Here is a 12,331-nt window from a genome sequence, read left to right on the forward strand (position 1 = left end):
ACCCTGTCTCAAGAAATATTTTACCTATGACTCATAGAATCATATAGAATAACAATATATATATTTTATGAACATTTTAGCATATAATGGCACATGTAAATATACTACTCCCATCTTCTAGGCATATGTGTATTTGTTTCAGTTACTATGATGTTTAATTTTGTTTGTCTGCTTGGCTGGGCCACAGTGTCCAGATATTTGATCAAACATTATTCTGGATGTATCTGTGAAGATGTTTTTTAGACAAGGTTAACATTTAGATCAGTGGACATTGAGTAAAGCACATTCCTGTCTGTAATGGAGGTGGGCCTCCTCCAATTAGTGGAAGGTCTTAATAGAACAAAGACTCACCTTCTGCCATCAGACTACCTTTGTACTTGGACTGTAGCTCTTTCCTGTCTCTAGCCTGATGGCTTACTCTGCAGATTTTGAACTTGTATTCTACAATCACACAGGCTAATTCCTTAAATCTCTCCTTATATGTACATATATATCCTCTTTGTTCTATTTCTCTACAGAACCCAAAAACAATTATTTATATTTCATTTTTTGCCTTTATGTTTCCCAGCTTTAAAATTCTAAAGGGAGCCAACTACACACATGAACTTGGAAGTGGCTCACTCCTCAGTCATGCCTTCAGATGAGACTATAGCCTTAGCCAGTCTTGTGAGATACTGGGCTAAGCTGCCCTCAGATTCCTGCCCCTGAGAACCATGAAATAATAAATACTGTTGCTCTAAAGAAAATTCAAGGAGTAGCACTTAAATTTTCCTCGGACATCCTGGGGTCATAGTGCCTGATTTGAATTATAAGACCTGGTTTCTAGTCCTTGGCCACTTCCAGCTAGTTAGTGCAGACCTCACATCTCTGGGTCTCATTTCCCATTCTGTAATAGGAGAGCTCTGGAGAGAGGAACTAATTTTCCCTTAAGTACTGAATTCAATGTCTCTATTAATTATACTGTTTATTCATCAAAATAAACATTGATAAAAGTCACAAGAAGAACACACCCTGGGTTTTCAGCCCTCTGAATTTGGTGGCGGCCTTCCAGCTTCCTCTCTGCCAGTAACTGTCTGTGCTCCAGCCCTGCTCTACTTTCTTTCCACCCAGACAGTTTTCTATCCTGAGCCTATCCATGTTTTATAAATTTGTCGGCACTTCTTTGTGTGGCCCATGTATGTATATGTGTGCATGCTCACGGTTCAAGCCGGGCTGCTCCGGCTCTGGCTGTGTAATCCAGCTCTATCCTTGAAAGATCTGCCTCCAGCATTTCAGGGATGAACTGGCAGTTCACAAGGGGAAGGGAGCTACTTTCCAAATGTGAGTCCTTTTTTTTTTTTTTTTTTTTTTCTTCTCATCACCCAGGAGGTGTGTCCAGATCTTTTTGCCAGTCAGCTACTTTGTAGGAGCACTGGAGTCCAAGGCAGTGCACTTTTCCTCAGTGAGTTCCTGGGGTTTGTATTTGCAAATCAATCCTGCTGAATGAAATGTTTTGTCAACATTTTCCCAGCCCCCTTCCTTCTTCTTCTTCTTTTTCTTCTTCTTCTTCTTCTTCTTTTTTTTTTTTTTTTTTTTTTTGAATGATGCAGGTTTTAAAAGAAAGTGCAATTTATGTAGTCCTATTTTTAAGACCCAGTGAAGCAATAGAGAGGGTCCTGGTAGGACCTGCTCAGTCAAAACTGTGGATCAAACAGTTTGCCACAGTCCTGCCAAGTTTTGCTTTCACTGAATCTCTCTGCACCCATTTTCAGACCCCCCCCCCCAGTTTGTTTCCACCTCATATCACAGCACTCACTCCCCCTTCAAATGCTTCTTTCCTGAAGGGATTTGAACAACTCAGACTAAAGGCAGTGGCAAAGGTTTTAAGTATTACCACTTCTCGGCGGTATTTAGAGGCACGTAATGAAGAAGACAAAATTCTAAGTCAAAATGATGAATATCTACTTGTGGAACTATAGGTGTCGGCAAATCGGGGGGGGCGGGGACAGGTAGTGGGTGTATCTGTGGTGGGTGCGGGAGAGGGAATAGGTGTACTGAAACTGCCACCTTCTCAGCCTCCTCTTACTTCTGGTCTTCACCCTCGGTGGAGAAGCGTGTGGTCAGAGACATCCCCTTTCCCGCAGAGACCACGCGATGGGGCGATGGTACCGGAAGACACACGGACTTCACTCCGATTTTTAGAAGGAAAAGGAACAAGAGAACGAAGAAAGAAGGAAAAAGGGGAGAGGTGAAAGAAAACAGGAGTTAGAGATCAGGGAAGGAAAAAGGACAGAAAAGATCAAGAAAAGTACAGAAAAGCAAGACGGTGTCCGGGAGCTCGGTGGAGGGTCCCGCGCAGGGACCTGGGTGGGCTGAGAGCACGGAATCCCAGCAGGCGGGGAGGAGATGCCCACTTCGCCGCCCGCATTCCGAGCTTCTCGTTTCTTGGGCGGAGAGTCTCCTGAATTCAGGGCTTACGGCTTTCTGCTGACCTCGGGTCTGCCCCGTCCCCTCCCCGCGCCGGGAGCCGAGCCCGGCCCTGCGCCAATCGCCCATCCCGACCCGGCTGCCCGTTGGGGAAGCGCCTCTCCAGCCTCGCAGTCTGACTGCCCCGGGGCAGGCGCTCCTGGGTGGGGCAGCCGCGCTTTGGGGACGGCCCCCGCAGAGGAGCGTCGAGACTGGGGCCGCCGCAGGGCCGCGCGGGGCCCGGCCAGACGCCGCGCGCCGCCGGGGCAGCCGCACCTGAGCTCCCAGCTCCTGCCGAGTGGACGGGCGCTGGGAGCCACTGGAGCCCGCGGGCGGGGGCTGGGGGTGGGGAAAGAGAGCCACAAAGGGTGACCACGTGCCGCCTCCCGCGGGCGGGGGCGAGGACTTGCCGGGTCAGACCCCTCCACCCCGCGCCCGGCCCAGATCACCTGGAGCACCCGGCACCAGCTCAGAGGCAGACCCAACCGCCCTCACGTCCTCGCCCTAACTTTTCTTAAACTTGTCTGTAAGGGGGAACCTGCCGCCCCGCCCTCCCCCTAACCGCGACGATCCGTACTTGAACTCCGCCGCGCGGGCCTGCCACCTTGCGCGGGCGTGGAGTGACTGCCAGGAAACCCCGTGAACTCTCCAGAAAGAGCGTGAAGGAGGGTCCGGCCGCCGCGCTCCGCTCGGGCGCCCGGGGTCTCCATCGGGGAGCTCAGAGCTGAAGAGCCAGGGGGAAGACTGTGGACCATGACCGTGCGGGCCCTGGGGACCTCAGCGCAGTGATGCCAGCATGTAAGTCTCACCTTTCAGCTGAGAATTCCTTCACACCTTTACCTGTATCTACCCCTACGCCCCCCACCTCAACTAAGTGATTTTGTAAGTACTACATTAAAAGAATAAACCGGTTTGTCTTCAGTTTGACCCCTGAGGCACCGAGGAGTGAGCTGGTATTGCCAGGCGGAGCTGTAACATGTGTGTGCGGCTTGCTTTTTTTTTTTTTTTTCCCCAGGGAGAGGTAAACCTCACATTTGGGCGGTGTAAAGCATAATAAAAAGGGCAGGGCTTCAAGAATGGAGAAAACGTGTTTTCGAGTCAAATTAAACAAGGAGTAACAGCCACAGCTCCTCTATGCAGGGGCCTTGCCCTGCCAAGAAAGAGGGATCCTGGATCAACACCTGGGGGCTTGGAAAGGTACTGGTATACCGAGAAAATGTTGACTTTACACGTTGACACCCTTGACTGTAGAAGTTATTCTTGGATCTTTGGGTTATTTGAATGGTTAAAAAAAAAAAAAACGCGCAGAAAAATTTCTTGGTTGTATTTTGTAGATTAAAAAGTAATGAAGGAATATGCCATTTATGGGATGGTACCCGGGAGGCAACTTGCCTTGAATTAGAAGTGGGGTACATAAGGCTATGCATAGTCAGAGAAGCCTAAAAGGTTTTGATTTTATGGAGTTACCATGGAAGTGGTGAGGTTCCTCAGAGCGACCCCGCGAAAGGGCCACCGAGAACGGCATGGGCCTTCCAGCATGCAAAAGAGAAGATTGTTCTAAAAAGAGCCCATTTTTGTGGCCAATTCAGAAGTTGCTTTTTCTTGTAATATGTAATTTTCCCTCTGATGTTTTATTTAATCTTGCGCTGACATTTATTTAATCTAACCCTGACATTTTACTCCCTTCCACTGATACACACGTGTTTCTAGAAATTGATACTTACCCTCCCTTCCCCAGCTACTGGGTCCTTAAGTATTTCCATTAAAATTTCCTCTTTCAGCTTATTACCTGGGAAAAGACTTGCGCCTCAGGCCCTGTCTTTCCCTTGTCTGGCAGCTTCTCCTCTTCTCCCCTCCCAGCACACAGTTTTCAAACAGGAAAAGAGTAGTGCCCACAAGCCCAACACTCTGCCCCACTGTTCCTGGTAGTGAGCAGTATAATTAGGAAAGAACTACTTATTTTTATTAAAACTGCATGTGAAGTAATTCCACACCTGTGAGTTTTAAGGTTTCATTTATGCCAGTGGAATCAGTAAGGTATAACCTGAAATAATTTATCTTGGGATACAGCCAACAGTCCCACATAAGAGTGGTTTTCATACAGGCGGCATATTTTAAATAAATGTGAATTTGTTTTGAACTTTGGTTTTTCCTAAAAATATCGTAAGGTTTTTAACAGCAGATATTTGTCTAGCTTCCTTTCAGCTTTCCTAGGTAATTTAGATCTCATGGGAAATGAAGAAAAGTGGGAATACCAATTTTTAAAATAAAACCTGTGAAACTGATCAACAGGTATTGTACAGAATTCCTCATTATTCAATTAAGTTATTTAGCCCGTTTGAATTGCATATGACTAAAACTTCTTGTTATATAGAGTAAAAATATGAATATTTAATCACATAAGATACAGAGTTTATTACCCTAATTTCAGTTTCTTTATTGAGCTTTTTCCATCTCTTGCCAGATTATAACTGTTTCTTTTTCCATTTTGCTCTTTACAATTCATACGGAATGGTTTAAGATGATCTGAATTCTTTTAGATATTAGTATGTTAGAATATATGGAAATAATATCAACCTTTCCACAATAAATATTCTTACTATCTTGTTGAAAAATGTTAAAATGGAAATACAAACTCCATTATATTTTAAATTTTAATTTTAATGGGTTCAGGCACACAAACATATTTTCTGCCTACTCTTTGTGAAGAAAGAGTATTAATATATTGTAACACTCAAGTTATGGAATTACAGATTTTATAAGCATATTTGGAGTTGTAGCAACTCATTTTTCATATCCTAAGAAATTTAATAGATTTAGCAAGACTTGGTCTTGCTAAACTGGTCTCAAGCTGTATGAAGCTCCTGATCTTTCCATTTATGGCTTATATAAATTACATGACATTGTGCTTTTCCAGTGTGAATGGTGAATGAGGCTATTGTCTCTTGGCTTATGGGAAATATTAGAAGCTTGTAGTTTTACTGCCTAACTGGACACGTCACTCTGATTTCTGGAAATAATGATTTGAAAGAGAATCAGTTTATACATTAAAAATAAACTGACAACCACTTCCTTAAACTTGACCATTTTTTCTAACTGCCCATCTCTTACAGAGTTTACATTTCTGATGGGATGATAAAAAAAAAAAAAAGTTTCTAGAGACAATTTGGACTTTAGACTAAATAGAATAAGACTTTGTTCGATGTGTGTGGCGTGCTTAGGCAAAAAAAAAACCCATATCTTTCCATTTTGTTTCTGATTGGATGCCCTTATCTTATTATCTACATTGGATTGTGTTAAGATGCATACTTGGTGAGTGGGGTGCTAACATTTAAAGGACTTTTCAGTGGTAACAAAAAATGCCAGTAAAACTTGAACGTGGCTACCTGAGTATCATCTTACTTTCCCTTATAAGCATTACTCAGGATGGAATTATTTGGAATGCTCTAAGGAAAACTTCAAGATTACTGTGTTTAAAACTATTTGTAGCAAATATGACAAAGTTTTCATATATTAATTAATTAATTAATGTATTTCGTATAGCATTGGTTAAAAAAAATCACAAATCACTAAGAAAAATATTTCTATTATAATAGAAAACTTACAAAAAGAATTTGAACATGCCAACCCAAATAAAGGAAATCCAAATGAGATGCTACGTCTATCAAGCTGTTGACGATGAAAAAATAATAGTGATGGGAGTGTCATGAAAAACTTCATGTGATACACTTCAGTGTAAATGTGAATGGCTCTGTTGAAATTTATTTAGAAAGAATTTTAAACCTACAGAAAAGTTGCAAGAATAATACAAAGAACACCTGTTTATTCTTTACGCAGAATCATTTAATGTAAATGTTTACCCCATTTGCTTTATTTTCCATCCTTTCTTCTTCCCACCAACCCACTACTCTCTGTACACACACACACACACACACACACACACACACAGTATTTTTCTTGAATCATCTGAATGTAAATTATATACATCAGGGCTTTAGGCTTTGCTTTTTTAATTGAAAATTTTATTGAAAAGTTTGTAGATTTCATATGGTTGGAAGAAATAGTAAAGACCCAGTGCACCCTTTACCCAGTTTCTCCCAATTATGAGCAGACTTGAATAAACCAAATTACATTCTTTTCACTCTAGAAGAATTAAGGTATTCTCTGCTACTCCTCATGCCCCTTTCTGACAAGATTTGATACAGAAATACACTTGGGAGGTGAGGAATGAATGTAATTCTGACCGTTACAGGTAATGGAATTAGTGCCATGTCAGTTTCTCCACTGATTTCAAAATGTCTTCACTAATTCCTCTTTAAATTTGACTTTTAAGGGACCCTGTAGGACTAAAAAGGTGCAAGACGGTAGCTTTTCGAGATTACAGATTATTTCAGTGATGTGTTTGCATTAAGTCACATTTACAAGGGGTCATTCTGATGTTAAAACAATTCCTATGGAAGGGTTAAGTTCTAGAGTTCCTGAAATAGGACTCAAGCATACTGTATTTTGTAGCCTATGCCATTTGAAAGGGGGAATAAGTTTGCAGTTAGAGGTAGGTGACTTGGAAGCCCAGTGACTCAGAGGGTGTTTTGGCTGTGCCACCACTGATTACATGATGTTGGCCAAGAAGTTTAGCTTTGTAATGTTTTTTGCCTCTGCAGTGATAGTTTTATATTTTTGGATTCTGTTCAGGTGATAGTAGTCTATGTATGACTCTCATTTACTTTAAAAAAAAAAAATGTTCTTGCTCTCTTCAGAACTTTGAGGCTGCAACTCAAGTGATACAAGATTGCATTATGTTTTTTGTAGTTCCCATTTAGAATCTTAGTAACCCTGTTCAGGATTTTCCGTTCTTGTGAGAAAGTTATTTGAATCTCAGGGATGTGTCTTTTCTAAGTGATCCCCTGAGAAGACAGTGCTTTCCTTCCTCTGTTCTATTCTTAATTTATTTGTTTCTGTTCTTCAGAAAACAGTCAAGTGGATGAAAGTTGACTTGTCACGGGGTTTGAGTTTGGTTCCAAGTGCTTGCCCTGTCCTGGGTCCTTTTCAATACAAAGTGATGGAGTCTTGGGACCCAGAATGCATGAGGTGCTGGGTCATTTGAAGTTTTTGTCTGAAAGGATTGCAGGCAGTTTTTGTAAAACAACTTCAGGTTTGAGTCTGGAGTTCTTAACTGTCAGAACCTGTTGTAGCAAAACAAAGTTGCATGGTGAAAGAAATGGAATTGAATGTTACCAAGCTAACAAACATTCTTTGAGGATTGTTGAGAGAGCACCTAGATCTGAGAGGAGTCCATCATTCGCATACTGATAAAGGAAAGCTATCATGTGCCATAAAGATTAAGAAGCTGGGAGTTCTCTTGGGCTGACATTCCTGACTGGTGATGGTACAGTAGGCAGCCAGTTTTGATGGCTCTGCCCCTTTATTTCCCTGGGCCTCAGTTTCCTCCTCTGTGAAACGAGAAGGTTAGACTTCATCTTTGGTCTTCCCAACTCTAAACTTCTTTGAATATATAACTGTGTTTTGTTTTTGTTGTTGTTGTTATTGTTGTTTTACAAGCATACTTATTCATCCGTGGCATGAATGGGAAACACCTCATTCATCTACCATCAGTGGGAAATGAACCTATTCTTCCAAATGAGTGAACTTTCCATGTAACAGAAGTCTATGGTCTACCATTTTTTCCCCCAAAGATTTTATTTATTTATTTAAGAGAGCAAGAGCTGGAGAACACAAGCAGGAGGAAGGGCTGAGGGAGAGGGAGAAGCAAGCTCCCCTCTGAGCAGGAAAGCTGACATGGGGCCGGATCCCAGGACCCTGGGATCATGACCTGAGCTGAAGGCAGCTTAATCAACTGAACCACCCAGACACCCCTATTGTCTACCCTTTTTTAAAGCCCTTACTAAGTGACGTGCAGTATTTCTTCTACCTTTTTGGTGGATGATACTCTATTTAAAGTAGAGGAAATAGTCCTGAGTTTTAAGTACTTGTCTCTAAAAAGTCACACAATAAATAGAAGCAGCAGGTTGTAATTCGCTGTTCCAGAGTTCACATCCATGATGATGATGATGATGTACGGTGGCATATTGCTTTTCATAAGTGGTAATATTGCTTTAAATTTCAAACATTTTGGATGGAGGTATTTTAAAACATGCCCTCCATACAGAAAAGTACTCTTCAGATCTTAAGCTTTGCCTCCAGTAGGAGCTCTGTGATGCTAGAACTTCTAGTTGGGTAAATAGAAAAACATGGATGAGTATAAGACAGGCCTCAGAATTTCTGTATTCATGGCAGACTTGAATAACCCATTCCATTTCTCTTCCCAGGTGACCCAGAAGTAGTCACAAAGTAAATCGATTGGTGTTGGTTTATGACATCCTATTGTCCGCTCTTGTTTAAGCCTTTTCTTTTGATTTTACTATGGACAGAATAACCATTCTCACATTAGAATGCCCAGGATGGGCGCCTGGGTGGCTCAGTGGGTTAAGCCACTGCCTTCGGCTCAGGTCATGATCTCGGGGTCCTGGGATCGAGTCCTGCGTCGGGCTCTCTGCTCGGCGGGGAGCCTGCTTCCCTCTCTCTCTCTCTCTGCCTGCCTCTCCATCTGCTTGTGATTCCTCTCTGTCAAATAAATAAATAAATAAAACCTTTAAAAAAATAAAATAAAATAAAAAGAATGCCCAGGATGGTGGTAGCAATAATAATAACCAATATTTGTTGAGTGCTGAGTGTCAGGCACTGTTCTTAAAAGATGTGCTCCGATTTTTTTGACATGTTCTGATTTAATCATCCAACAACTATATGGTTTATGTTCTATTGCTTTTTCTGTTTGATGGGTGAAAAATAGGAGGTGCAACCCTCAGTTTGTTTTGTGAGATTAGGAGTCTCTTGTGGTGGGGCGGGTAGGGACAGGGTGGCTGGGTGTTGGACACTGGGGAGGGTATGTGCTATGGTGAGTGCTGTGAAATCTGTAAGCCTGGTGATTCACAGACCCGTACCCGTGGGGCAAGTAATACATTATATGTTACTAAAAATAATTAAAAAAATTAAAAATTAAATTAAAAATTTAAAAAAAATAGGAGGTAGAGGGTGGTCAAGTGAATTTCCCAAGTGTTGCATGGTTTAACAGGTAGCAACCTTGATCTGTCTGACTCTGGAGCTTGTTCTCTTTGCTGCTTAGATGGTTTCTAACAGTAAAGATGGACTGGAAGTGAAGGCTTGAGGCAAGTGTAGGAATCACTTGATGTCTCTTTTTGCTTATTTGAGCATTCCTTTTCCTACTTTTCTGGTTTTGTGCTTGGTATTCCAGATTTTGCTCCAGATAAACAACCTTCAGGTAAAGAAGGTATTACTGGGATCCTACAGTATCTTATTGGTTGTTTCTCTTTTTAGAAATAAAAAGACTCTCAGATATCCCCTGGAACTACAGTAACTCCTTTTGAAGATTTTAAGATCTGGAGATTTCTTACTGCTACTTAACCATCTTCCTGCCTGATGGCTGTCATGCTCACTGATCCTTTTATCGCCCTTATGGTGACTGACCTTTACACTTGCTGCACTATTCTCAGGCTTGCCTCTTGTGATGGGGTTGAGTCAATGCATGGTATCATACCACTCTTTGAAGCCAGGATAAAATGGATGTTTCTGTCTAAACTATTATAGGTACTCTTTTGAGCTTAAAGATGAGGTCACTGTACAGGCAAATAATTGAGAGTTTTCAAAGCACCAGCCCTCCATCTAATGTCATTTACTAGTTCTATAATACTTGGTGTTTACTAGTGATTTAAAAACATTGGTAACTAGTGTTATATATAAAGAAGTTATTCTCCTTGGATGTTAATGCTTCATTGCTTTATTTTAGGGGAAAAAATACAAGTAGACAATTTATTTTTATTTTAAATGTTTCCATTTGTAAAAGAGCAGATTTTATAAAATGAAAACATTTCCTTAAAGTCTAAATTTTTGGAAGGTTATAGAAGAGGTATATAGAAAATCCTCTTGCCACACAGATGGGCATGTGACTGGTGATGCTGAAGGTTGAAACTGAAATTGCTTTATTTTTTAATAAATGAACTTGAATTATCTGAATATTTCCCCATCTTCACTGGGAAATCATGGGTTATGTATATTCTCTGATAAGGAAGGTGCCACCAAGTGGCAAATAACATGTATGGATTTTTTTTTTCTTTTGCCTAATTAGCTTAAAGTTCCCTCTTTATTGGGAAGCAAGATTGGAAATGATTTCTATTTTCCGATCTCTGCTGAAAACCTACACTTTGACTATGATTGTCTAATGCTTTACTGAATACTGAGTGTCCTGAGGGTTACTTTCTTCTGTTGCAGGATGTTTCACTCAGACCAAATGTGGAACTGTCATTGGAAAAGGAAGCTGCATTCTCTTTTGTTCTTACTGGCTTTATGTATTGTGTATGTTCCTCTTTCAGGTAAGTAAGACTCTTTCTCTTTCAAACGCTCAATTTAATAGTGATCGTATTGCCTTCAGTATAACTGTGCTACTGATTTAAGTCAGCTTTATTTCTTGTCTTTTTCTTTTTCTGCTACTTTCCTTACAGGCTTTTGCTGTCCATGGCCTCTCTGACATCTATGTGGATACTATTACTTTGATCATTGCTCTATTTTCTAATGAGTGTATTTCTTTAATCTTTGCTGCATTTCTATTAGTTTTATTTATTTATCTAGCCCATATTGAATGAGGAGATAGCTACATGTCTGACATTAAAAATGTGCCAGTTCTTTCTTCTGCTATTGAATAAATATACAGTACTTGATTCTTTCTTTTCTCAAGTTTTCTTATAGTTATTTATGGAAAGTAAAGTATAGACTTAGTTGTTTGTATTCATCTTGATTTTCTCACGATGTTGCAGTATAAGACAGGAATTTGAAATTAAGTTTTTAGAACAAGAAGTTTATTTAGTTGGCTTAAAATGATATGAAAAATTTAATTTTAATTATAGCATTTTTTGGAATAAAATATCAAATATTTTTAATTACAATTTTTGAACTGTTAAACAAGATCCTTTGAGCTATTGTTGCAAGCAAAATTTTCTATGAACAGTTAATTGTGTGACTGAGCCAATCAACCTGAAGAATGTAAGTGATATTTAAAAGTAAACTTTCCCCAATATCTGATTTTGTGTCTGAGCAAACTGCATTTCTCTTAAACCCATTTTGTTTTACTCTTTTTTTTTAATTGCTATATTCATTCAGTTTGCTTTATTTGTTTTTAGAATAAAATGGTTACTCATGTAGTCTTTTTTTTTTAAGATTTCATTTATTTATTTGACAGAGAGAGATCACAAGCAGGCTGAGAGGCAGGCGGTGGGGGTGGGGGGAGGGTAGGTGGGGGGGTGGGGGGGGAAGGGGAAGCAGGCTCCCCGCTGAGCAGAGAGCCTGACATGGTGCTGGATCCCAGGACCCCGGAGATCATGACCTGAGCTGAAGGCAGAGGCTTTAACCCACTGAGCCACCCAGGCACCCCACTCATGTAATCTTATGTATTTATTACTTGGGGTTTAATCAAGATTTTATGCATTTCATATTTATAATGTATCTGTATGTTAAAAATCATACATTTAATGCATCATAAAATAGATTATCTGCTAAAATCGTTTATTCATGGATTAAGAGATTCAACTTGTATTTAATATATAAGTATGATTTTCCAAGCCAGCAAGTATTTTAAGAGTTTCAGCTACTAACTTGGAAAATCCCTGGCACTTGCTTAATGGCTTCAAAACAAAACTGATCTTTGAAGTTTTTTGTGTATTTGTTGCAGTTTCATGATAAAGCCACCCTTTCTCTTACTTTCATTGTCAAAAGAGGAAAGAAACTTGTGAAGAGAACTGAAAATTCAATATACATTGGA

The 12,331-nt window shown here is 40.5% G+C and overlaps 1 protein-coding gene across 5 annotated transcripts in view; it reads left to right on the plus strand.

Moving 5' to 3' along the window:
* The first annotated feature begins 2,059 nt into the window (after window positions 1–2,059).
* The window catches only part of ADGRG6 (adhesion G protein-coupled receptor G6), a 137,502-nt gene continuing 127,230 nt past the window's right edge, over window positions 2,060–12,331 (plus strand). For 4 of the 5 annotated variants that reach the window (XM_059400840.1, XM_059400842.1, XM_059400843.1 and 1 more), the window contains exons 1-2: window positions 2,060–3,243; window positions 10,789–10,889. In XM_059400840.1, the coding sequence (XP_059256823.1) occupies window positions 3,242–3,243; window positions 10,789–10,889 (103 nt within the window). In that variant the 5' untranslated portion in view covers window positions 2,060–3,241. Of the gene's footprint in view, window positions 3,244–3,460; window positions 3,643–10,788; window positions 10,890–12,331 lie in introns of all 5 variants that reach the window. The other variant, XM_059400841.1, reaches the window with a different exon arrangement.

The sequence above is a fragment of the Mustela nigripes genome, chromosome 5 (assembly GCF_022355385.1).
Source record: "Mustela nigripes isolate SB6536 chromosome 5, MUSNIG.SB6536, whole genome shotgun sequence".
Taxonomy (NCBI): Eukaryota; Metazoa; Chordata; class Mammalia; order Carnivora; family Mustelidae; genus Mustela; species Mustela nigripes.